The sequence below is a fragment of the Coenobita brevimanus genome, chromosome 79 (genome assembly GCF_032717465.1).
Source record: "Coenobita brevimanus isolate Jiangsu-jjx chromosome 79, ASM3271746v2, whole genome shotgun sequence".
Taxonomy (NCBI): domain Eukaryota; kingdom Metazoa; phylum Arthropoda; class Malacostraca; order Decapoda; family Coenobitidae; genus Coenobita; species Coenobita brevimanus.
In genome coordinates, this window is record NC_137032.1 from 921,919 (window position 1) to 945,546 (window position 23,628).

At 40.9% G+C, this 23,628-nt stretch overlaps 1 protein-coding gene across 4 annotated transcripts in view; it reads left to right on the plus strand.

The window, feature by feature from the left end:
- The window catches only part of LOC145408952 (excitatory amino acid transporter-like), a 362,199-nt gene that overhangs the window by 94,365 nt on the left and 244,206 nt on the right, over positions 1-23,628 (plus strand). For 2 of the 4 annotated variants that reach the window (XR_013899021.1, XR_013899020.1), the window contains exons 9-12: positions 1,362-1,556; positions 1,760-1,894; positions 6,968-7,199; positions 9,874-12,958. Coding sequence is in view for 1 of the 4 variants with exons in the window: in XM_080279533.1 (XP_080135659.1) it covers positions 1,362-1,556; positions 1,760-1,894; positions 6,968-7,199; positions 9,874-9,969 (658 nt within the window). In the remaining 3 variants the exon portion in view is untranslated. Of the gene's footprint in view, positions 1-1,361; positions 1,557-1,759; positions 1,895-6,967; positions 7,200-9,873; positions 13,926-23,628 lie in introns of those variants that run through there. The other 2 variants (XR_013899022.1, XM_080279533.1) reach the window with 2 other exon arrangements.

A 23,628-nucleotide genomic window follows, 5' to 3' on the forward strand; every position in this document is an offset into this window, starting at 1 on the left:
TTCACAAACTGACATTTGATCAATTCCGTCATGACTCACATTTCTTTTTACAAGAACGACAAGGAAAGTGCAAGTACAAAATATTCCTGTGTTTTTGTTCTTCCTGCAAGTAACAAATATCAATTACGAGTGGAAACTTTCGAATTTTGGAGGAATGACAAAGAAAAGGAAATATAGAACCTTCCCGTGTCTCTAGTCCTTCTTGCTAAAACAAATCAAGTTACGAGGGTGAATCGATCACATAAGTCCGAGAATCCCACCCCCAAAGCTGACGGAGAACTGAGAAGGAAATAACCAGAGTGTGGTTGGTGGGTGTGGTGTGGGTGTGTGTGTGGTGGTGGTGGTGTGGTGGTGTGGGTGTATCGTATTCAAAGTGGTTAGCAGGCTTTTTTTATACCTCTTCCTTAGCGATTTATTCAGCACATTGCAGTATACTGTACATCATTGCTCTCTAGAATGTTTTTGATGTAAACATCATCGATATTGAAGCGATATAAACAGCATACAAGAGGATGTTAAGCTGTAGTGTGTAAAGTAAATTGCTAAGCAAGAGATGCTACGAAGCCTCTTACACTACCTAGTATACGGCCCTTTCCCTCACACCACCCAGGAGTATACTCTTCTCGCTCGCCAATTGGCTCATCACAATATTAGTTTTATGCATGAAATGGAATATATGACCTTGGAATATTTTTATATTGTCTTATTAATATCTTTGCATTCCCATGAAATATACTGAGTTTATAATTATGCCTTTTATAAGAATGCTTTATCGCGACACCATCACTCGCCTCGTCCTCCGGTAAATTTATATATTAACTAGTTTAGTCAGTTGTCAGATATGCTAGTGAAGATTGTCATATGATGTTAACGCTTTTCTTATCCTACCTTGCAGAGTGCAAAGCTAACCTAGCACTCTAGCCACATTTGCAGGAGCGAGTCGTCCCAAGGGCTGAGGAGTAGAGCAGTGAGTGTCAGCAGATGGGTAAGTGGTCCCTTCTTGTGCTGCAGTTTTACAGGCCCCACCCACCAGCTCCCATAACGCTATATCCACCTCACTCTGAGTCACTGTGTCATACATGCACAACAAACTAGTTTATTTGTTTGTTTCAGAGGTAGTGCCGGTCCCCGGCCTGAGTGGGTGAGTAACTATGATTATGTTGGCTAACTCCTGTAAATAGCGGCGGTCGCCATGCAGGGTATCATGTGGGTCCTCGCAGGGTATCATTTTGGTTGGCGTGGTCAGGTCTTCGTGCACACTGAGCCACGGGGATGTCTGTCTCAAGGCGATGTGATGACACTCCCGCGCTCTAACCCTGCCCAACACCCCCACCACACACTAACACTCGCTCCTTTCACAGGGCGGCTACGCTGCCCATCACCTTCCGCTGCATGAATGACAAGTGTGGCGTTGACCCCCGCATCTCACGCTTCGTTCTACCCATTGGTGCAACTGTCAACATGGACGGCACGGCTCTCTTTGTGTCAGTTGGCACAGTCTTCATTGCTCAGATGAATGAGATCTCTCTTGGCATCGGGGAATATGCCACCATTATGTAAGTAACACTCTTGGCTTCTGATATACGCCATCATGTTACCACAGTATGTCACACACACACACACACACACACACACACACACAAAGGGGGGCATAGCAGCTTTTATAGTGCAGATGATGATGATAATGATGGATGGATAGTGTTGGTTCTTGAAGATGTTGTTCGTCTGAAAGGGTAACAGTGCATTATCTCTCCGCCAGCATTACGGCCACAGCTGCCAGTGTTGCCAGCGCCAGTGTTCCCAGCGCTGCCCTCGTTCTTATCCTCATTGTCCTCACCTCTGTCAACCTGCCTTCTGAGGATGTCACTCTTCTCTTTGCCATTGACTGGCTTGTGTGAGTAGTTTCTCTGCTTTGCTGTCACCACCGTGGTCTGTATTGTAGTGCGTAGTAGCTGCCTCTGCTCTGACACATATTACTTATCTTAGGAATTGATATCTTATATCGAGTTTTGAATTTTGAGAAAAAAATAACATTATTATTATTATTATTATTATTACAATTGGGTGGTAGGTGGGGGTGCTCACCATCCACTCACTCGATGTACAGTACTGCTGCTCTCGGGTGTCTGCCTTTTTCTCTCTTCCTTCCACCCTCTTCTGTCTTTCCTTCATTCTTTCCTCTTCCTTCTACCTATAGGTGACTTTACACTCCCTCTTCTGTCATTCATTCTTTCCTCTTCCTTCTGCCTATGGGTGACTCTATGCTGAGTGACAAGCTATATGGTTTCCTGTACACCGGGAAACCATTTATTACTCTGGGTGGTAACCATATATGTAACCAGATTATGGCGCCTGGTGGTTTAGTGGGTAATTAAGGCTCCAATAGGGTTGAACCTGTGTAGGTTTATATCCAAGGGACGGTTGGGGTTTATTGCTCATGTAATGCCACTCAGGGATGAGTAAGGCTTGTCACTCTCATCTTAAATGTCAGGACCAACTTACCTAGCCCCAGGCTCCTACGCTTCTCTTGGGACAGCATAGGATTGGATGATGGATGGATGGATTATTATTATTATTATTATTATTATTATTATTATTATTATTATAGTAGTAGTAATAGTAGTTGTAGCCGTAATTGTAGCAGTATAGTAGTAGTAGCAGTAGTAGTAGTAGTAGTAGTGGCAGCAGCAGTAGCAGTTATATAAAGGTATTTTTATTATAATGTGTGAGATGGTAGTTCCCACTATCCACGTAGGATACTTGTAGTGTTGCCATCAGGTGACTCTTCACTGAGTGACAAGCCAGTGGCAAGCCAGGGTTTATGGTGAATTGTGCATATGGTGTTTGGTGCATGGTGTGTATGGTGCATGTGGTGTATGTTGTATGGTGAAATATGGTGAAAATGGTTCATATGACAATGGTATATAGGGTTCATATGGCATATGGTGTATATGGTTCATATGGCATGTGGTGTGTATGGTGCATGGTGATTGGTGTTCATGGTGTATTTCACATTTGGTATATGGTGTACTGTGTTGGATATATGGTGTGGTAATGTGCATTGTGTATAATGTGCAGTGCATATGGGTATGGTGAGCATGGTGTGTATCATACTGTATGAATAGCATATAGGGTGGGTATGGTGTGCCTGGCATGTATATAACATTTTGTTATGTGTATACTAATGTATGGTGGATAATGTACGTACTGAATTGTGTATGGAAGCAATGAAGAAAGTTAAATCGGGGAAAGCCGCAGGAATTGATGGAGTGTGTGGTGAAATGCTGAAGCATGGGGGAGAGATAGTAGTAGAATGGGTGTGGAAGATGTGCAGATTGGCCTGGGAGGAAGGTAGAGTCCCAGAGGATTGGAAGTCAGGTATAATTATTCCCTTGTACAAAGGAAAAAGGGAAAAAGAAGTGTGTGGTAATCATACGGGCATTTGTTTTCTTAGTATAATAGGAAAAGTGTATGGTAGGATACTTATTGACAGAGTTAGAGAAAGAACAGAAATTAGTTGGAGAAGAACAGGGAGGCTTTAGGAAGGGAAGAGGTTGTGTAGATCAGATATTCATTCTTAGATCTTTAGTGGAAAAGTTTCTAGAGAAGGGAAAGAAGTTGTATGCGGCTTTCATGGATTTGGAGAAAGCATATGACAGGGTGAATAGACAAGGATTGTGGAAAGTGTTAAGAATATATGGAGTAGATGGGAAGTTGTTGAATGCTGTGAAGCGTATGTACAATGGTGCGAAGGCTGCAGTGCGTGTGGATGGTGAACTAAGTGAATTTTTCTTTCCAAAAGTTGGGTTGAAACAGGGATGTGTCATGTCTCCATGGTTGTTCAATCTGTACATGGATGGGATAATAAAAGAGGTACAAGGTAGGGTAGTGGATGTTGGAGTGGCCCTGGTGAGAGAGGATAGTGTTTGGAAACTCCCTGTACTGTTGTTTGCAGATGATACTGTGTTGTTGAGTGAAGACGAAGGGGAGCTGCAAGGCTTGATGGATGAGTTTGGGAGAGTGTGTAAGAAACGGAATCTAAAGGTGAATGTAGGGAAGAGTAAAGTGATGGTCTTTGAGAGAGGTGAAGTCAGTGAATGTACAGCGAGGTTGGATGGTGAGGAATTGGAAAATGTGAGTACGTTTAAGTACTTGGGTAGTGTGATGAGTAAGGATGGAGGTTCGGAGGGTGAAGTGCTTGAAAGGGTACAGCAGGGAAGAAAGGTTGCTGGTTCTTTGAAAGCAGTGATAAGAAACAGGGAAGTGAGCATGGAAGTGAAAAAGTTACTACATGACAGTATTGTGATACCAACTCTAACGTATGGAAGTGAAGCTTGGACGTTGTTGGAAGGACACAAGTGAAGAGTGAGAGCAGTGGAAATGAGTTATTTAAGAGGAGCCTGTGGAGTCACATGGATAGACATGCTGACGAATGAGGATATAAAGGAGCGTTGTGGTGTGGATGTGGATGTGATAGGAAGTGTTATGAGGAACACACTGAGGTGGTTTGGCCATGTGGAGAGAATGGAGAGTGAAAGACTGACGAAGAGAGTGTATATGAGTGAGGTGGAGGGGGGAAGAGGGAGGGGGAGGCCGAGGATGAGATGGAGGGATGGGGTGGAGAGGTATATGAGAGAGGGGGGTGTGAGTTGGGACCAGGGCAGTGAAATGGCGGGGGACAGGGCAACTTCGAGGCGATTTGTTTGTGGCCACCCCAAACGGGATTGAGGCATCTGGCAATAGATAGATAGATAGATAGAAGTATATAGTATCGTATTGTTTATTAAGACTTCAAAATGCTTGCATGCATATATAGCCTGTATGGCATGTTTATTATGTATATGGCAAGTATATAGAGCTTGTATTGCATTTATGCAATGTGTTTCTAGCATTATTCCCCTGTACAAAGGAAAAGGAGAAAAAGAAGTGTGCAGTAATCATAGAGGCATTTGTCTTCTTAGTGTAATAGGAAAGGTATCTGGCAGGATACTTATTGACTGAGTTTGAGAAATAACAGAGGAATAAGTTGGAGAAGAACAGGAGGTTTTAGGAAGGGAAGAGGTTGTGTAGATCAGATATTCATTCTTAGGTCTTTATTGGAAAAGTTTCTAGAGAAGGGAAAGCAGTTGTAAGGGGCCTTCATGGATTTGGTAAAGCATATGACAGGGTGGATAGACAAGGAATGTGGAAAGTATTAAGGATATATTGAGTAAATGGGAAGTTGTTGAATGCCGTGAAGAGTATGTATGAGGGTGCTAAGGCTGCACTGTGTGTGGATAGTGAACTGAATAAATTTTTCTATCTGAATGTTGGATTGAAACAGGGATGTGTCATGTCTCCGCAGTTGTTCAGTCTGTATATGGATGGGGTTATAAAAGAGATACAAGGTAGGTCAGTGGATATTGGAGTGACCATGGTAAGAGAGGGCAGTGTTTGGAAACTCCCTGTACTGTTATTTGCAGATGACACTGTATTAAGTGAAGATGAAGGGGAACAGCAAGGCTTGGTGAATGAGTTTGGGAGTTTATGTAAGAAATGGAATCTAAAGGTGAATGGTTGGAAGAGTAAAGTTATGGTCTTTGATAGAAGTGAAGTGCGTGAATGTACAGTGCAGCTGGATGATTAGGAAATGGAAAATGTGAGTGCATTTAAGTACTTGGGTAGTGTGATGAGTAAGGATGGAAGTTTAGAGGGTGAAGTGCATGAAAGGGTACAACAGGGAAGAAAGGTTGCTGGTTCTTTGAAAGCAGTGATAAGGAACAGGGAAGTGAGCATGGAAGTAAAAAAGTCACTGCATGACTACTGTATTGTGATACCAACTCTAACGTATGGAAGTGAAGTTTGGACCTTTGATGGAAGGACACAAGTCAAGAGTGAGAGCAGTGGAGATAAGTTATTTGAGCGGAGCATGTGGAGTTACATGGAGAGACAGACTGGCAAATGAGGAAGTGAAGGACCACTGTGGTGTGGATGTGGATGTGATAGAAAGCGTTAGGAGAAATACAATGAGGTGATTTGGCCATGAGGAGAGGATGGAGAACGAGAGACTAATGAGGAGAGTGTATGCAAGTGAGGTGGAGGGGGGGACAGGGAGGGGGAGGCCAAGGATGAATTGGAGGGATGGAGTGGAGAGGTATATGAGAGAGGGGTGTGTGAGCTGGGAGTAAGGCAGTGAAGTGGCATTGGACAGGGCAACATGGAGGCGATTTGTTTATGGCCACCTCTTACAGGATTGAGGCATCAGGCAATAGATTGATAGATAGTGTATTGCATGTATACAGAGCATGCGTAGCGTGTATTGTGTGTACAGTTTAGTGTTTTTTCTTATGCACATGAGCAACCAGACTTTGCAGTCAAAATGACCCAGCTGATATTATCAACATTTTGGTTGGCTTCAATTTCCCCAAAGCAGTTTGAATGAAACCCTGTGATTGACTGACAAAAAATAGCTGATGTAGTGTGTGAGACTTATCGAGTTATAAAGATTGTCATGCCCAGGAGATAGTAAATGGACATGTTATAATGTGACTCCCAATTGCCATCGAGTGCTTTGATTATGGGATGGAACAGATCTTGTAGGCATCCCATTTGTACATCTTTGTAACATCTGCCGAGAGCCTCAGCAGTCTCATAGCTGTTAGATGTTTCAACCATCTGTCCCCTGGCTGATGAGGGTGTACATCCAGGGGATGATTGGGGTTCATTAATCACATAATACCACTCAGGATAGTGTTACTGGTCACTTTTCTTTGATGTTAGGACTGAGTAACCTAGCCCCAGGCCCATGCATCCTGATGGGACAGTTATGGAGTGGATATGGATGCATTATTATGATGATTTTTATTATTATTATTATTATTATTATTATTATTATTTTTATTATTACAGTATTATTATTTTTATTCTGGGACGTGATGTAAATGTCAGCAATAAGTTTATGACTTTTGTCTTATTTTTGATACTGCAGGGACCGGTTCCGAACTACCAACAACATGCTGGGTGATTGCTATACTGCCGCCATAGTGGAGTTTTGGAGTCAGGGTGATCTGGAAGCAATGGATGCTGAAAATCTTGCAGAGAGCAACTACCACCACAACGACGTAGAAAAGGCAGCTGACCTTGCCCCACTGGTAACACGGCAGCTTGATACTGACCCAGAACCCCTCCTCCATAACCCACCTCTCCTGCTAACTAACGGGGTGAGCAACTTAACTCTTACTACTCCTGTACTACTCCCTTGCTCCTTTTTCTCCAAACTTAGCCACATAGCACTCCTAACTTGCTCCAGTTAACGATCACCTATTACTCCTGCTACTCTGGCACTGACAAGGAGCCTACATATGGTGGCTCTGAGCACCCAGGGTGGAGCAGTTGTGGCATCCACCAAGGAGCCAAACCTCCACATAATTTCCATCACCTTGCCATGGGAAGGACTCTAGACTGACCCTGGTGAGGCACTCTCTGCTACAAGAGGGTGTTGGGCACCTCCATGGTATATATACTGTACTGTACCTATAGAATTGTTCTACAGAAGCAGTTGCTTACCTGTGGTCAACAGGTTTGCTCAGCCAGACAGACCAGGGTAAATCAACAGCAACAACAAGTGATTTAATCTCATACATTTTTTTTTTTTTTTTTTTTCCCAACAACTTCCAGCAACTGTTGGGAAGTAATTACCTGGAGGTGAATCTGGTACTTGGTTAGGCTGCAGTCCATAAAAAATATCAGCTGTACAATCATTCACCTTAATATGGGGATTCCATAAGATTAAAGCCTGACATAATTTTTATTTACAGTGTACAGTATATGTATGTAAACAGCCTGGTTTTCTGGTGTTAGAGCTCAGATGGGAACATACTGTGGCATATATGGCATTGTTCTGGTCCCAGAGATGACCAGAGGTTTTTCTTACATGTAAAACGCTAGCATCGTGGCAGATGGAGACACCCATAATCCACGTGTTCAGCTTCGTGCTCTCTCTCTCTCTTTCTCTCTCTCTCTGTATGCAGTGAGTGACAGGCCAAATGATTTCTTGTATCCCAGCCTGGGTGGTAACCATATAACCAAATGATGCCTGGTGGTTTAGAGGGCTAAGGTACTCCAGCTGGTTGGAGCCTATATGGGTTCCATCTGAGGGATTGTTGGGGTTTATTGCTTGCGTAATGTCACTCAGGAGCAAATGAGGCTGGTTACCGCTGCCTTAAATATCAGGACCAAATAGTCTTACCATGAGTCCCCATGCACCTTTTTATATGTGGCCAAATGGGATGAATGATCATTTCATTTTTGAAGGCTCCAACATGCTTGCATGCATCAGCCTTGGTCACCTAATGGCGGCTTTCCATGCTGCATGATCTATTGCAGCCTCCCTGTTCAGTCCCTTAACCCTGAGGTCACACTTAATGACCTCATCCCATGTCTTTCTCAGTCTACCCCTCACAACCCAACCCCCAGTTTTAACACTTCTCACCGTCTGTACCCAATTGTCATCCCCCATCCTCTCCACATGCCCAAACCATCTCAATCTACCTCTCCTCATTACAACACCAATACACTCCAGTCCCATCCTACCTCTCAACTCTTTCATCTTAAACCCAGCCCCCCCAGGCCTTGCAGCAGGGGCGCACTGCACATCCACCTAATCATTGTCATTTCTGTATCTCTGAGCCTGCAAATATCCTCCTTTATGCCCAGGTTTCACTACCATACAGCATTACACTCCTAACACATGCTGCATACAAAGAACCATAGCATGTAGGGAGAGTCCTCTCAATGTCAGGAGAGGCAACAGCTCCCTGAACTTCTTCCAACCACTTCTCACCCTAGCAACAGAGCTAGCTCCAACACCACCTCCAGCACACAACATGTCTCCCAAGTAAAAAAAAAACTTCCACACACTCAAGAGACTCACCAGCAAGTTCAATCCTTTCACGCTTAACAATCTCCACCTGCTCTCCCCGACACACCGCACACATAAAATCAGCATTATCTTGTAGTCTACCTCTGATACCACTACATCTCTTGTGCACCCATTTATCACAAATACTACACAAGATGGAATTACTTCCCACGCCCTTGTGGCAAACTGCGCATGGCCACTCTCCCTCGTCTTTGACAGTACCGCCACCAACCCTAGATATCATCACTTTTGTTTTATCTGTATTTACCCTTAAGCCCTTATGCCCATACCATCTCTCCACTTCCTAAATCTCTCCTCCGCCTCCCTTTCATTCTCTGCAATCAATACCAAATCATCAGCATACAACATCTCCCACGGGAGTCCGTTTCTGAAGTCATGTGAGAGGGCTTCAAGTACCATGATAAACAACAAGGGGCTCAAAACTGACCCCTGATGCACACCAACATTCACGGAAAACTCATCACTCAAATCTCCATTCACTCTTACCTGGGTGCAACCACCCACATACATGGCCATAACCACCCTAACCAGCCACTCCTCCAAACCAAGCTTTCTCATTGCCCACTTCACCACCTCTCTAGGGACTCTGTCAAAGGACTTTTCCAAATCAACAAAAACAAAATAAAGATCCCTTCTCCTACCAATATATTTTTCTTGAAGCTGTCGAACAATGAATATGGCTTTAGTGGTCCCCCTGCCTGGCATAAACCCAAACTGCATCTCATCGATGATGGTGATTAAATACTAACAGGGGTGTAGATGAATTACCTACCCTTAAAAGTTGTGGACAATGGTAGCCTAACCTCAGGCCCATATGCAGTGAAGAGGGTGATATGGGATTGGCAGTTAAAGTTACATTTTTCATGTATTTATATATATATATATATATGTACTCATGTATTTGTGTGTGTATGTATTTTTCTAAACAGTTTTAACCTTTGTTTCCATTTCAGGATACGTCCATGAACAATGGCAAAGTTGCGAACAATAGCGAGATTCGTGTCGAGGTGGAGGTTCCCCCTAAGGTTACTAATACAACCAAAATATAAACTCTTTATATTCTTATTTTTAACCATTTGAGCATGGGGATATCTTTTTCACTAATATCTCACCCTCTGATGATTAAGTCAGTTCAGGGTAGACTTTTCAAAATGGAGGGGTTAAATACTGTATTGGCTTAAATCCCTTCAATAGGAGAACCTACCAGAGCTGAATGTAATCATCATGTGGCAGCAAGAAAAAGTAAGAAGAATGTCACCCAAGTTCAGAGAGCTAAAATGTAAGATGTATGCATGCAGTATAAGTTGGCAGGCCTTTTGAGAGACAATATCACCACCTTCCAGTGGTTGTAGAGGCAAGAGGTCAAATATGTTGTTTTATTTTGAATTCCATATGTTAATAATGTATACAAAGTTAACATTAAGAATTTCAGGAGAACAGAGAAATGGTAATAGTTTCAAGTGTTTGTGAATGTGTAACTGATTTTAGAAATTAGAGCTGCACATGATATGGAACACAGGACAACATTGTACTTAGTCTGATGTAGGTTTGAAAAGTGATCATCCATATAAATCTGGTACCCGTGAAAAGGATGCATTTTAGCGGTCAGTTTTAAACTGGGTTGTTACAACTGAAAGAAACAGAATTTGATAGATGAAACTTAGAATGAAAGTTTTTTCATAACTACTATATTCTGTCTACTTTAACTTGGCCTAAAACTGTGAAGTAAAAAATCTGAATGCTGAATGGTAACAAGAAATTAATATTAATGTGGTGTGCTGGTCACAAAAAAATACAATGGAAAATATGTAGACCCATAGTATTGTCATAGTCTGTTATTGAGCCATGAGAAATGGGCAGCAAAAGAATTAATACCTCCGCCAAGTTAAGGTGGATGGACTATACTTGTTACTGACTGTTGTGGACAGAATACCCCTGATGCATCTTAAAACCTATCTCAATTAACCCTTTGAGTACAGTGATAGCATATAAGAACTTTATTGTGGTCATTGTCAGATGAGTTTAGGTGAGGGAGGTGTTTACTACTCAAGGGGTTAAAACTTTCAGTCTTGGCTAGCCATAACCTGTATATTCCCATAGGAAAGTAAATTCCACGTCAAACTACTATAGAGGTGAAGGGATTCAAATTCAGCACTAAGATCACATACTTCAGGTTTCATATTTGCCTAATCTACACAGTATTATCATCACAGACACACCACAAAACAGCTTACAATTCAGAGTTGCAGCACTGCAAGCACTACAAATTTTGCCTTTAGTGCAAATGAAAAACCCAAGCGCAGATGCATTAACAATGCCGAAAGTGTTAAAATATCTATTTTACACATGATTGTTGAAGTCATTGTATAGTTAGTGTGATAAATTAATGTCACCTAGTAATTGTTTACATACCTTAAAGTAAACAAGTAGGCTAAAGAGCATAGATAGTGTAGTTAAGAAAATTTTACCCACATCACAGAAAAATGTAACCAAAAATCATGTTTTTTTGGTGAATCAGTTTTTATTGCAGAGAGTGATATATAATACTATGAAAAAACTTATAGGAAATAGCACTAATTTTTAAAAAATGGTGGTTATAGAAATATTGGTATATCACAGGGAACAGTATAACTAAATATGAAATGAAAATTCACAACATATCATTGGTGTACCACAAGTAATGATATAATTTGAAAATAAGAGTATAATTCAAGAGGAAGTAGTTATATAAAACAAGATAATTTGCTGCTACAACATAGGGAATGATATTTGTACTTTGAAACTAAAAGAAAAATCCAGTACTTATTGGAATTAATAAGTTTGGAGTTTAAATAACATTATACTTCCTAGCATATGGTGCTATGATTATATTTGCCAAATATTGTTACTTGACCAAAATTTTGATGAACTTGCATTTCAACCTACAGTATTCATATTTGATGCTCTCTCTCTCTCTCTCTCTCTCTCTCTCCATTCATACCAGGTGATTTTTTTTTTTTAATCATCCATAGAGTACAGCCAGGAAACCTGTTTCTGAGGTTTAGTACCACCCATACACGGTAGAAGGTAAACTCTTGATCAAAAGTTCTCTGACATTTCCTTCTGGCTGTAGCCATGAAAGTCATTATGTGAGCTATTTTTGTGTGATAAATACAAACCAGCAGAAAAGTAATAGAGGGAAGGATGCTGTCTGACATTCGAGGAGGTTTGAGAAATATGGAAAGCAAGGCACAAAGCTGGCAGGGGTTATTGGCAAACTTTTGTTCATGACTGTACCTGTTACCATCACAAGTCCTTTCTTAGGCACTGCTACCTAACTTCTGTATTGTGATAAGTAAGGGATACCTTGTTCATAGCTATAGTACTATGATGGTGTTTGTGGAAATGTTTTAATGCCATTCACACATCTAAAAAGTAAAAGAAAAGGGGCACATAAAAACATAAGAAGAGAGGATAACTGCAGTAGGTCAGTTGGTCCACGCAAGGCAGCTCCTGGAAGAGTAACTGAACTAGCCATAACAGAATCTTAATACAGTATTCATACTTTTGTGCAACTTCTGGTATTCCAGCTCATGCCCTGACACTCAGCTATCCAGTGTTCTACTTCTACAAAGCTACCACCTCCCTCATCACTGGCAGTATTTTGTACAGTAGATACATCATGTCCATTCCAAATTGGCATTATGCTTGGCCACAGCTCATAACCTTCCACACCTGCCCACACACCCTAACTCTAATGCCATTATCTGTAACTATAATCCATTCCAAAGGAGAATTATAGTTACAGATAATGTAACTATAATATAATGAGCGAGTATGGGCATGTGTTGAAGATTCAGAGTCATGGCCACACACAATTCTAGTTTGGAACAGACTACAGTTTTGATAGCAGTGTTATGCTTCATCATGAGTCCTTCAGCAATAGATTCTAACTCAGGTGTGAATTAATATACATTTGCTAGAAGATCAAAGATGGCTCAGTGATTGTTGTATCAGCCAGAGCCTCTACGCATAAAGCTTGCATCACAAATAATGTATGTATTAGATCACCAAGAAAGTAATATGCTCGATAACATTTTTATTTATGGGTAACATCTAATATAAACATAATTCAAAAGTTACAGGACAAGAGAAGAAATTATAGCAGTCCTTGTATTATGCTTTCTTGTACTATAAATGCTTAATTTTTTTTTTACAGTTGCACAAATGGAATATGTAATTTAACAGTCTCTTGTGTAACTGCAAATGGATGTAGAAATATTTGATTCATTTCTTTTTCAGTGAATGATGTTATCTCAGTACACATTATGGACAATACAGTAATGTGCCAAAAAAATTGCTGTCTAGCAACCCAGAGCTAATACAATAAGTCCTCGTTATATGTTGCTTCATATGTCCTTTTTTGCATTTAATTCCGTAGTAAATTACAGAGAAATTGCCTAATAAAGTTTCATTGCTCACTGTAAAGCTGACTTACCCCTCCCCCCAAGTATAGTACTGGTTATATGAAAAACTGTGATGTATTGGAACACATCTCCAACATATCATGAGGACCTACTGTACACAGTAATAAGCAAGTACATTCTTGATGCAGCTTCTGTAAGCAGACCTGAAGGTCTTCCAGTACCATTCTTAATACACTTTAAGTCCAGCAGTGATCAAAAGATATTGTAGTACAGTAATTTGAAATTTTCTTTCTTAAATTATACAAAAATTGTATTGACCAGATTACTTCACTTCAAATATCTTCAGTGGCATTTTTAATAATATATGCATCCCACTTTGTATGATCTTAGAGTTTTGTGGGGTTGAAGAGGTGTAGGAGGTTGAGGCATATAGCCACAGCCTTTATGCACCTTAAACCTTTGCCCCTACAGCTGGATTTCATGAACTCCGCTTAACTGTACAGTAAGTCCTTGTTATGTGTCACCTTTTATGACTTTCATATGTGTTGTTATGTCCACAATAATTTACAGAAAAATTACATAATAAAGCTCTATTGCTACCAGTAAGGCTGATTTGCCAGTTTCCTACAATTTATAATAGCATTTATGAGGAAAAAGGTTGTGCTATTTTAAAACACATAACCAGCATATAACGAGGACATGCCATAGTTGTGATGTGGCATTGACTTTAAGATGCTTTATCATAGGTATTGTGTCAACCCCACTCAACCTCATCAGGTGTGTGTGTGTGTATGTGCATGTGCAGTATGATATTTTAACTAGCCACAGGTGTTTTCATATACAGATCTAGTACAAAATAGTTGATGTGGTACTTACCTTGTTGCACTGACTTTTTTCTTTCTTTTTTAATGTTTGATCAGTTGAACCACCCATTGAGAGTAGTGACCCTCCATGAATATGATACTCAAGAACTGACTGGTGGCTTTTTGATCATGTAATGCTACCAAGAGAAGTAGGCTGGTCACCTACCCATAAAATTACTGGACTGTGGCTGCCTAACCTCAGAACCCTATGCCTCAAAGGGGGTAAAATGGGTTTGGCTGTTGTCTTTACTGTTTTACAATTATTTTCTGTCATCATTAAATGTTTGTGCCATGGCAGAGACTGGCAGCAATGACCTCTGACTCCATTCTTACACTTCCATTATTCCAGACAGATGCCCCTCTCATTGCAGGCAGCAACAGTTTGTATAATAAGAACACTTTCAGCTATGGCCAGCTGTATCCTGTGTATTCTGATTAAGGACACAAAGCCCACTGCAACCTATATCAGGGAGGTGAAGGGGTTCAAAGCCTACTCTCATAGCACACATTCAGGTTTCAAACTTGCCTTGCCTACACAGTGCTTTTATTACAGGCAAACCTCAAAGCAACTTGAAATCCAGAGTTGACATGTCACAAGCACTGTGACTCTCACACTTAATGTATGTTGAACACTCATACACATATGCACCCTGAAAATGTTAAGACTCATATGCCAGTTCCTTTGCTTTTTATCATGCAAGGGTTTTAGTAGGATAAGGTTCATTGAGATGGGTCACTTGCTTATTTCACCAGACCTATCCACTTTCTCAGTTTTCTGTTGCTGGTGTGAGTTTTGATAAATTAAAATGCAAAAATGAGCAGTCATTATTTTACATTCAAGAAGCTGATTATGTTTGTATCATTGAATACTGAGGCCTGATGAAACCTTGTTTTTACCCTCTAAGGATTGGTTGCAGTATGTCTGTCTTGTTGCTGCTATCTCATGCTTATCTGGATGTGAACCTAGTGGACTGCAGGCCAAAGATGTCCTCTTCCTACAGTCCACCATCCTCCTTTCGAGGGATGGGGAAGAGTTGAGGGACGTTTGCAAAACAAGGCAGCAGAGCCATTTGGTTATATTGGTGCCACCACATGAAGGTGTCCCTCTCTATCACCAGTGTGTATGTCTAGGGAAGGCATGTTACCTCAATACACTGTTTGACTCAGGGAAGGAGGATTCTACATAAACTGTGGGCTATATTAATGGTTTGTATTTGTGGTATCAGGAGTGCTATTAACCACTTCAATCTGATGATGTATTTTATATTTTGTTAATGCAACCACCAGATTCCCCGATCAAACATGAGTACAGTACTTTCACCTTTTTGGGACAGTTCTGTGATGTATGTAGGATGACCAAGAGTTGGCCTTTGTGCTGTATACTGGTGTGCATTAGCCTATTGCCCTCATGCAATTTTCACATGCCTGCTGGTCTTGGATCTAATCCTGAGGGATTGCTTGGGTTTATTGCTCAGGTAATGCTGCCAAGAGACAAGGAATTGATCTTCTTGCCTTAAATGTCTGGACTGAGTAGTCTAACCCTAGGCTTCTATGCTCCTGATGAGGTAGGCTTCTATGCTACCACCTAACAGTTCCTTCACCTTTGGAGCAACTTTGCATTGCAAGAGTTAAATATATTCTTCATTTACTCCATCATTTTTGAAGAGGTCTGCCTGAAACTGAATAAAATCACTTTGTGGCAGCAATACTAGAATAGTATACATCATCAAACTGAAGGGGTTGGGGAGCACGTAACAAATATCCTGTAAGCTGAATAAAGAACCGGGGGGAAACTTTTGTTCTTATAATTTTTAGTGTTTGTGTTAAGTCAGAAATATTGCTTAAAGTTAGCCTGAATAATTGAATGGAGTTTCACAGGTCCATGATCAGTGTTTTATTATTTTTCTTTTTTCCCTTTCCTTGGGGGAAGCAGCCTAGGTATATAGATAGATAGATAGATGATTTAAAGTCACAAGAAATTCTACTATTGACTTTGTAGGCAGTGAATTTGTTGATGGCATGAAGCTAGTAATTTATTGGTGGGACAAAGCCACTGGTTGGTACTTAACTCATTCAGTATGTTGTTTTTATTTTATTCCTCATCCTGTTGCACAATTATATTCATCTAAGGAAAGGTATCTCATGATGAAAGGGTTTATTACAGCTGTACTGTGTCTGTTCCCTCCAGTTGAAAAACTTTATTCTAAGGTGAATTAAATCATCAGGTGAGAGCAAGAATAAAATAAAAGACATCCCTGCACTGAATGGATTTAAGGTCTCATGGGTTTACTACAAGTTCAAACACTGAAACGCTTGTTGTGATGAAGCAGTACACTGTGATTGTCTTTACACATTGTGATGAAATTATAAACATTTTGGGTAGATTCACTTGTGATGGATGTGTAGTCCAGGACCTGTATTATTATTGGTTAAGGAAGCTGTCTAGCACCTTTTCCTTACCAGTTGATTTCTGTAGCTGGCATGCTAATATTTTCTTGTATGCCATGTATGCAATCTATGTCGGTATTAAAAAGACATGAATAACATACAAGAGAATGGAACAGTGTACGTGTAAACTAAACCCCTAAGGAAGTGGTGCTAGAAAGCCTTCTAATCTGACAAGAATATGGGCATAGGATAGGTGTAGGTCAAGTGACCTGTGGGGTTGTGAGTAATTTATGTTTAGGATGGGCAGCAGTGAAACAGGAATAAATTCAAGGCATATTCACAATCTGTGGGCTTAATCAGATTTTAGGTCATATTCTCGTCAGTTAAGGAGGCTCCCATTTACCTCTTCCTTACCAGTTTATTGAAGAGACTATTACCATACATCTTACTCTTCTCATGTATATTATTTATGACTTTGTGATATTGGCTTCGATTGTATATATAACGTATAAGAATATATTACCATCCCAGATATAGAAATGAAATGCTAACAAAAGGTGTTAGGGAACCTCCTTGATTGACAAGACTGTGGATCATTGCAATTAAAACAGCGTGCCAGAGTGATTGATCTCTATTTAATGAGGCTTATTATAAAGCAAAACATTTAAATACCATTAATTCTGGATTTATTCCATATATGCTTAGTACTGTGCCACTGTGATTGTCTTTAACTGTTAGGAGTATTGTAACTTAGGATAACGCTTCATCAGTATTACATGTAACATGAGAGTATTACTGAAACAAATGTGCCATTTTTTTTATGTTCTTCAGTTGACAAATTCTGTTTCTCAGCAAGGGAACTCATTGCATGTAGGTGATATGGTATGTGTTTACTTTTTGCACTTTAACATGGCTTAAAATTTCCATCTCCGCATCTTTAATGCTGAGTTATAACAATAGATTAATACTTGTGGCAAAAAATTGTTTTGGCAAGTAAATAGAGCTGATGCATTGTCATTTTCTGCCACTGAGCTGCATGAAATTAGACACAAAAGGGTGAAACTCTGGGCTAAGTTAAGGTGAAAAAAGTATAACATGTTACAGCATCTTGCAGTTTGTATCAGCTACATGATTTGCACAATCACTAAACAGTTCAAAGTGTTTTTTTTTTTTTTTTTTTTTTTTTTTTTTGTACACTTAATCATGTGGGTGACTTAGTTTTTTAAGAAAAAGCTTTTCTCCTTTGAATTATTTGTGCATGTTCTATTAGTTCCTTTTTTATGTATTAACCAAATAGATTAGTTATTGATCTTACCAGGTACACCCCACTTAGAAATTGGTAACTCATACAGGATTTTCTCCACACTAACTTGGCTTAAAGTGACATCTATCCATCCTTGATTGCTGACCTGTAAAATGAAATTGAGAACATAGTGCTAGTCATGGAGAAGTGCTATGGAAAGGATGCAGAGCTGTAGTATTATTTACTCTGCCATCATGCTATTGAAAATAAGCTTCAAAACAACTACAAGTCTCTACCAAGTTAAGGTGAAAGAACTATAGAAAGAACTATAGTATGGTGCAGGCAGTCCTTATTATAAGTAGCGTTTCTTGACATCCTTTATAGCTATAAGTACTCAGTAAATTGAAAGACTTGCCTATTAACCCTATCAGTTTGATGATGTCTTCCAGTGAATTCTTTCTAACTTCAGATGGTTTAATTAGCTTCGGAGAGACTTTTCATACCAGAGGGATTAGAAATAGCAGTAAGTAGCTCCCTCATTTTTAGAGGTCCTCCTTAGCTGAGTAATAACATTCAGATGAAGCATGAAAAAATGGAAAATATCCACCATCAGAATGAAGGGGTTAAAGTTCATTTGCTACCTACAGTATGAACTTGGCTTTAATAGATTTCACCAACCAACAGTACCATTTGTACTGTTTGTAAAAAGTTGTAATATTGTAGAACTCATCCCCCACTTATAATGAGATCTGCCAGTATTTATCACATTGTTCCAAATCAAAGGGATTTTTTTTTCCCCTTTTTTTTTTTTTCTAATTATTTAGTTGAATTATGTTGGTTTATGGCCCAATAAAATAGTTGTCCATCACTCATGTCATACTTATTCTTCACTAACCTTTAGGAAGGAAATGTACAATGTCATTTATAGAGGTTTGTAAATAGTATCATCTCAAAACAAAATACAGAGTGTCCCTGGAAATGTGTTAGAAACTTCAGGAGGTTATTATTGTGCTTATTATAGTAATCATTGTTATATCAGCATAGGTCCAGTTCTTAACCATTAAGGAACTACTGTTACTGATAATCCTTTGGATGAAAATGATATTCCTTATAATTTACCTGTAAGATTATTAGTAGTTGTACATCTGTAATGGGTGAGACTTTGAATCAAGATGATATGGTATTTGTTACTCAAAATTAGCCCAAGAATAACCCCCTAAAGTCTTACACATTTCTTACAACACACTGTGTACAGTATTAATTAAGTTGGAGAATTTGTTGTCGTCCATAAGTGAACTTCGACATCAAATAATTATGTTTGATTGTTTTTCAAACAAATCTGCATATCATCATTAATTTTATCTCTAAGTCAGGAGGTTTCTTGCCAAAGAGAATGCCATTCATGTTTTGCATTTACATAGCTTTGCCGTACATGGCAAGGAAAAAAAAAAAAACTACATTGTAATATTGGATAAGAACTCATGATAAACATACAGTATTGTCCTGTGTGTATAATTTAACCTATGATGATTTTAATTTGAAAGAAATATGTTCTCCTATATTATGTGGTAAGTGGGGGCACCCACCATCCACTCACTCGATATAATGCTGCTCTCAGGTGTCTACCCTTTCCTCTCCTCTATCCCCCTTTCCTTCCATCCTCTTCTGTCTTTCTTTCCTCGTCCTTCTGCCACGGGTGACTTTAAACTCAGTCTCCTTTCTTTCTTTCCTTCATTCTTTCCTTTTCCTTCTGCCTGTGGGTGAATGCACTGAGTGACAAGCCAAATGGTTTCCTGTACACCAGGAAACCATTTACTATCGTGGGTGGTAAGCATATAACCAAATGTTGGCACCTGGTGGTTTAGTGGGTAATTACAGTACCCCGTTTAAGACCCGGATGCCCATGTCCCAGACACCCCAAGTCCCGGACATTTTGGGTATGGGTTCTTGAACAAAAAAAAAAAAAAAAAAAAAAAAAGCTGATATGTATTCATCCCTACTTTAAATTTGCTGTGCGGTGATGAACAGCTGTGTTTTGGGCGTAGTTCCTCTGACATCTGTTAGAGCGTCCCTGCAATCTTGCATCCTCCCCAGTTCTGGCCTGCCTACCGTCGTGATTGCACGCTTGCCACCATGGCTGCGCCACATGCTCATTTTTGTGAATGAACAGTGAATAAACTGCAGTACCTTGCCACTAGACCACATGGGAATTTACTGTGTTGTGCAGTGTTAAGAAATTAGAATCCAGAGTGCAAAGGGTTAAGTACAGTGTGCAACACTGTTACACTGGCGTGTTGCAACTGGTGTGGCGCAAATAAGAACAGAATGTCAGTGTTGAACAATTATAATTCATAGTGCAAAGGATTAAGTGCAGCACAACACTGAATTACTGTACGTGCTTCAAGTGCACTTTCACCACTGTCAGAGCCTTAGAGGAGGCGGGTTAATCTTCGTGACGGCCACAGACGTGTCGTAAGTACCCTGTACGTTTTCGTTTTCGTTTTTAAAGGCTCCAACATGCTTGCATGTGTCGGCCTTGGTCACCTAATGGCGGCTCTGCACGCTGCACGATCCATTGCAGCCTCCCTGTTCAGTCCCCCAACCCCAAGGTCACACCTAATGACCGCGTCCCATGTCTTTCTCGGTCTACCCCTCACAACCCCACCCCCAATATCAACACTTCTCACCTTCCTCACCCAATTATCATCCCCCATCCCCTCCACATGCCCAAACCACCCCAGTCTACCTCTCCCCACCACAACACCAATACACTCCAGTCCCATCCCATCCCTCAACTCCTCCACCGCAAACCCAGCCCCCCCAGGCCCCGGACGCAGGGGCACTGCACATCCACCCAATCACTGCCACCTCCGTACGTCCGAGCCGGCGAATGTCCTCCTCCTTCACTGCCCAGGTCCCACCGCCACACAGCACTACACTCCCAACACATGCTGCACACAAAGACCCCTCAGCACGTAGGGAGAGCCCTCTCAATGTCAGGAGAGGCAAGAGCTCCCCGAACCTCCCCCAACCACCCCCCACCCCAGCCACAGAGTCAGCTCCAGCCCCACCCCCAGCACTCCTAAATATTTTCCATACTTCTAATTTCTCACTTTCTGGTTCCTTTCCATTTATTTCATGGTTTCTGTCCCTTAGTTGTGTACACAGGGTCATATATATGTGCTATGCATGTCCAGTAGGGAGTTATTTAGGAGGCTTTCAAAGTTAGGTTGGGTTGGGGTCTATAAGTACCTGTCCAGGGGCATTTTTCCCCAAGTCCAGGACAAAACCAAGTCCCGGGCATGCCTTTGGCTCTATTATGTCAGATCTTGGAGGGATTACTGTACGGCACTCCAATCGGATTGCGCCAAAACCAAGTCCCGGACATGCCTTTGGCTCTATTATGTCGGAGCTTGGAGGGATTGCTGTACAACACTCCAATCAGATTGAGGTTAAAGATTAGCATGGCATGACATGGCATTAAAAAATGAAGATTTAAATAACACGACCCATCAGTTCTGCCTACTTATGACAGTGAATAACTTAGCATTACCTCTCACTGAATTACACTGGACAGCATTTATCTATGTGGGCATTATGGAAATGGAAAATGTGAGTGCAAATGTGAGTAATTGGGTAGTGTGATGAGTAAGAATGGGAGTTTGGAGGGTGAAGTGCTTGAAAAGTTACAATAAGGAAGAAAGAGTGCTGGTTCTTTGAAAGCTGTGATAAGAAATTGGGAAGTGAGCATGGAAGTAAAAAGAAGTAGCTGCAAAATAGTACAATATTGTGATAGGAACTCTAACTTACGGAAGTGAAGCTTGGACCTTGTTGGAAGGACACAAGTAAAGAGAGCTGTGGAAATGAGTTATTTGAGGGGAGCATGTGGAGTTACGTTTACTCACCTGGTTTACTCACCTGGTTGGCTACCCTACTACAATTAACAGTATGGCTCGGTAGGAATCTGCATTACAAGAAGTAGGGCAGCCCATACCTGCTGGCACGCCAGCCTCGTTTCCTATATACATCATCATCAGAATAGACTAGTGATTAGAGGCTGAGTTTTGTGCCATATGCACGATAGTTGCACTACTTGAAGGACTTGGAATTAAGAGTCGTAGTTATTCTATATAGTCGAACAGGATGTGACCTAGTTGTGAGTGGAGGGACTTTTTAAATGATGCAACTGAGTCAGCACTAACAGCATCATCTGAAAGAGAGTTCCAGAGGTCTATACATCTGATGCTGAAAAACCTGCGTCTACACTCAACTGAAGTGCGGGACTTGGCCACCTTGAATCTATGGCCCCTGGTGTGAGTTAATGAAGGAAGAGAAAAGAGCTCAGGCGGTGCAATTGGGGACTGGCGATGGAAGATTTTCCAGCATTTAATGAGGTCAGCTCTGATCAGTCTCCCTTTTACAGAATACAGGCCCAGGTTTTTCAGACGGTCAGCATAGCTGAGTTCAGACAGGCCATTGATTTGCTTAGTCCATCTGCGCTGTACAGACTCCAGGAGCCTCTGATCTCCGTGGTAGCCTGTGTTCCATACAGTGGAGCCAAACTCCATGATGGGTCTGATGTGGGATTTGTATAAAGTCAACATAAAATCTCGGTCTCGACAGAGGGTGGACCTAAGTAAATTATTTGACAGGCCTGCTGCCTTTTTTACCGTATTTCTTATGTGCGAATGAAATTTTAGTGAACTGTCAACCAAGATACCTAGATCTTTGTGTGTAGTTTCTACGGAGAGCCTGGTGTTGTTCATGTGATAGTACTGAAGTGCGCCAATAGAATTCCAGTCTACTGGACCTCTCTGACATCGCAGAACAGTACACTTGTCAAGATTAAAACGTAAACCCCAGGACTCAGCGACATTGTAGACCATATCAATGTCCTTCTGGCATGTACTTATGTCTGCAGCTAATGTGGAACAAGTGTTTTGGCGCAACTTAAGGTAAATCTTCATGTCATCAGCAAAGAATTTACATTTGGAGCGTATGTATGCGGGTAGAAAGTTTATATATACCAGAAATAGCAAGGGGCCTAGAACCGATCCCTGGGGAACTCCACTGAGAACATTCCTTGAGGAACTGGCGCAGCCAGACACAGACACTTGCATGGTGCGGCCGGACAGGAAGTCAGAGATCCAAGTTAGCAAGGAACCACTGACCCCAAGTAGCCTCAGCTTGTCAGTGAGTATCGAATGGTTGACGATGTCAAAGGCTTTGCTAAAGTCAAACAAGACAACATTCACAACGTATCCAGTATCCATCCACGACGTAACATCATTATACACGAGTAACAGTTGGTCATCTACCGTTCTACCCTGTCTGAATCCATACTGCTCATTTGACAGCACTCCATTAGTGTCAAGGTAGTTGTATAATGCCTCTGTAATGAATCTTTCCAGGGTTTTGCAGCAGACAGAGGTTAGGCTAATAGGCCTATAGTTAAGAGGTTTGTGTCGAGAGCCTTTCTTGAATATAGGAATGATAATGGATTTTTTCCAATCATGTGGCAATTTACCAATGGTGACAGACTTTTGAAATATCAAAAACAAGGGTAATGCTAAGGCTTGGCAATATTTCAGAAGACTGGGGTGGAGGCCATCAGGTCCCATACTGGTGTTCGGGTCCAGTGCTGCGAGCCTATTTCTCACTTCTTGCAAGGATAGGGTCACTGTGTCGAGGATACCCTCAAAAGTTTGGTGAGGGAAGGGAGCGTGAGGAGCATGAGTTGAGTAAACTGTACAAAAATGTGTAGCAAAAGTTTCTGTCAATACTTAAGGATATTACGTGGAGACACAG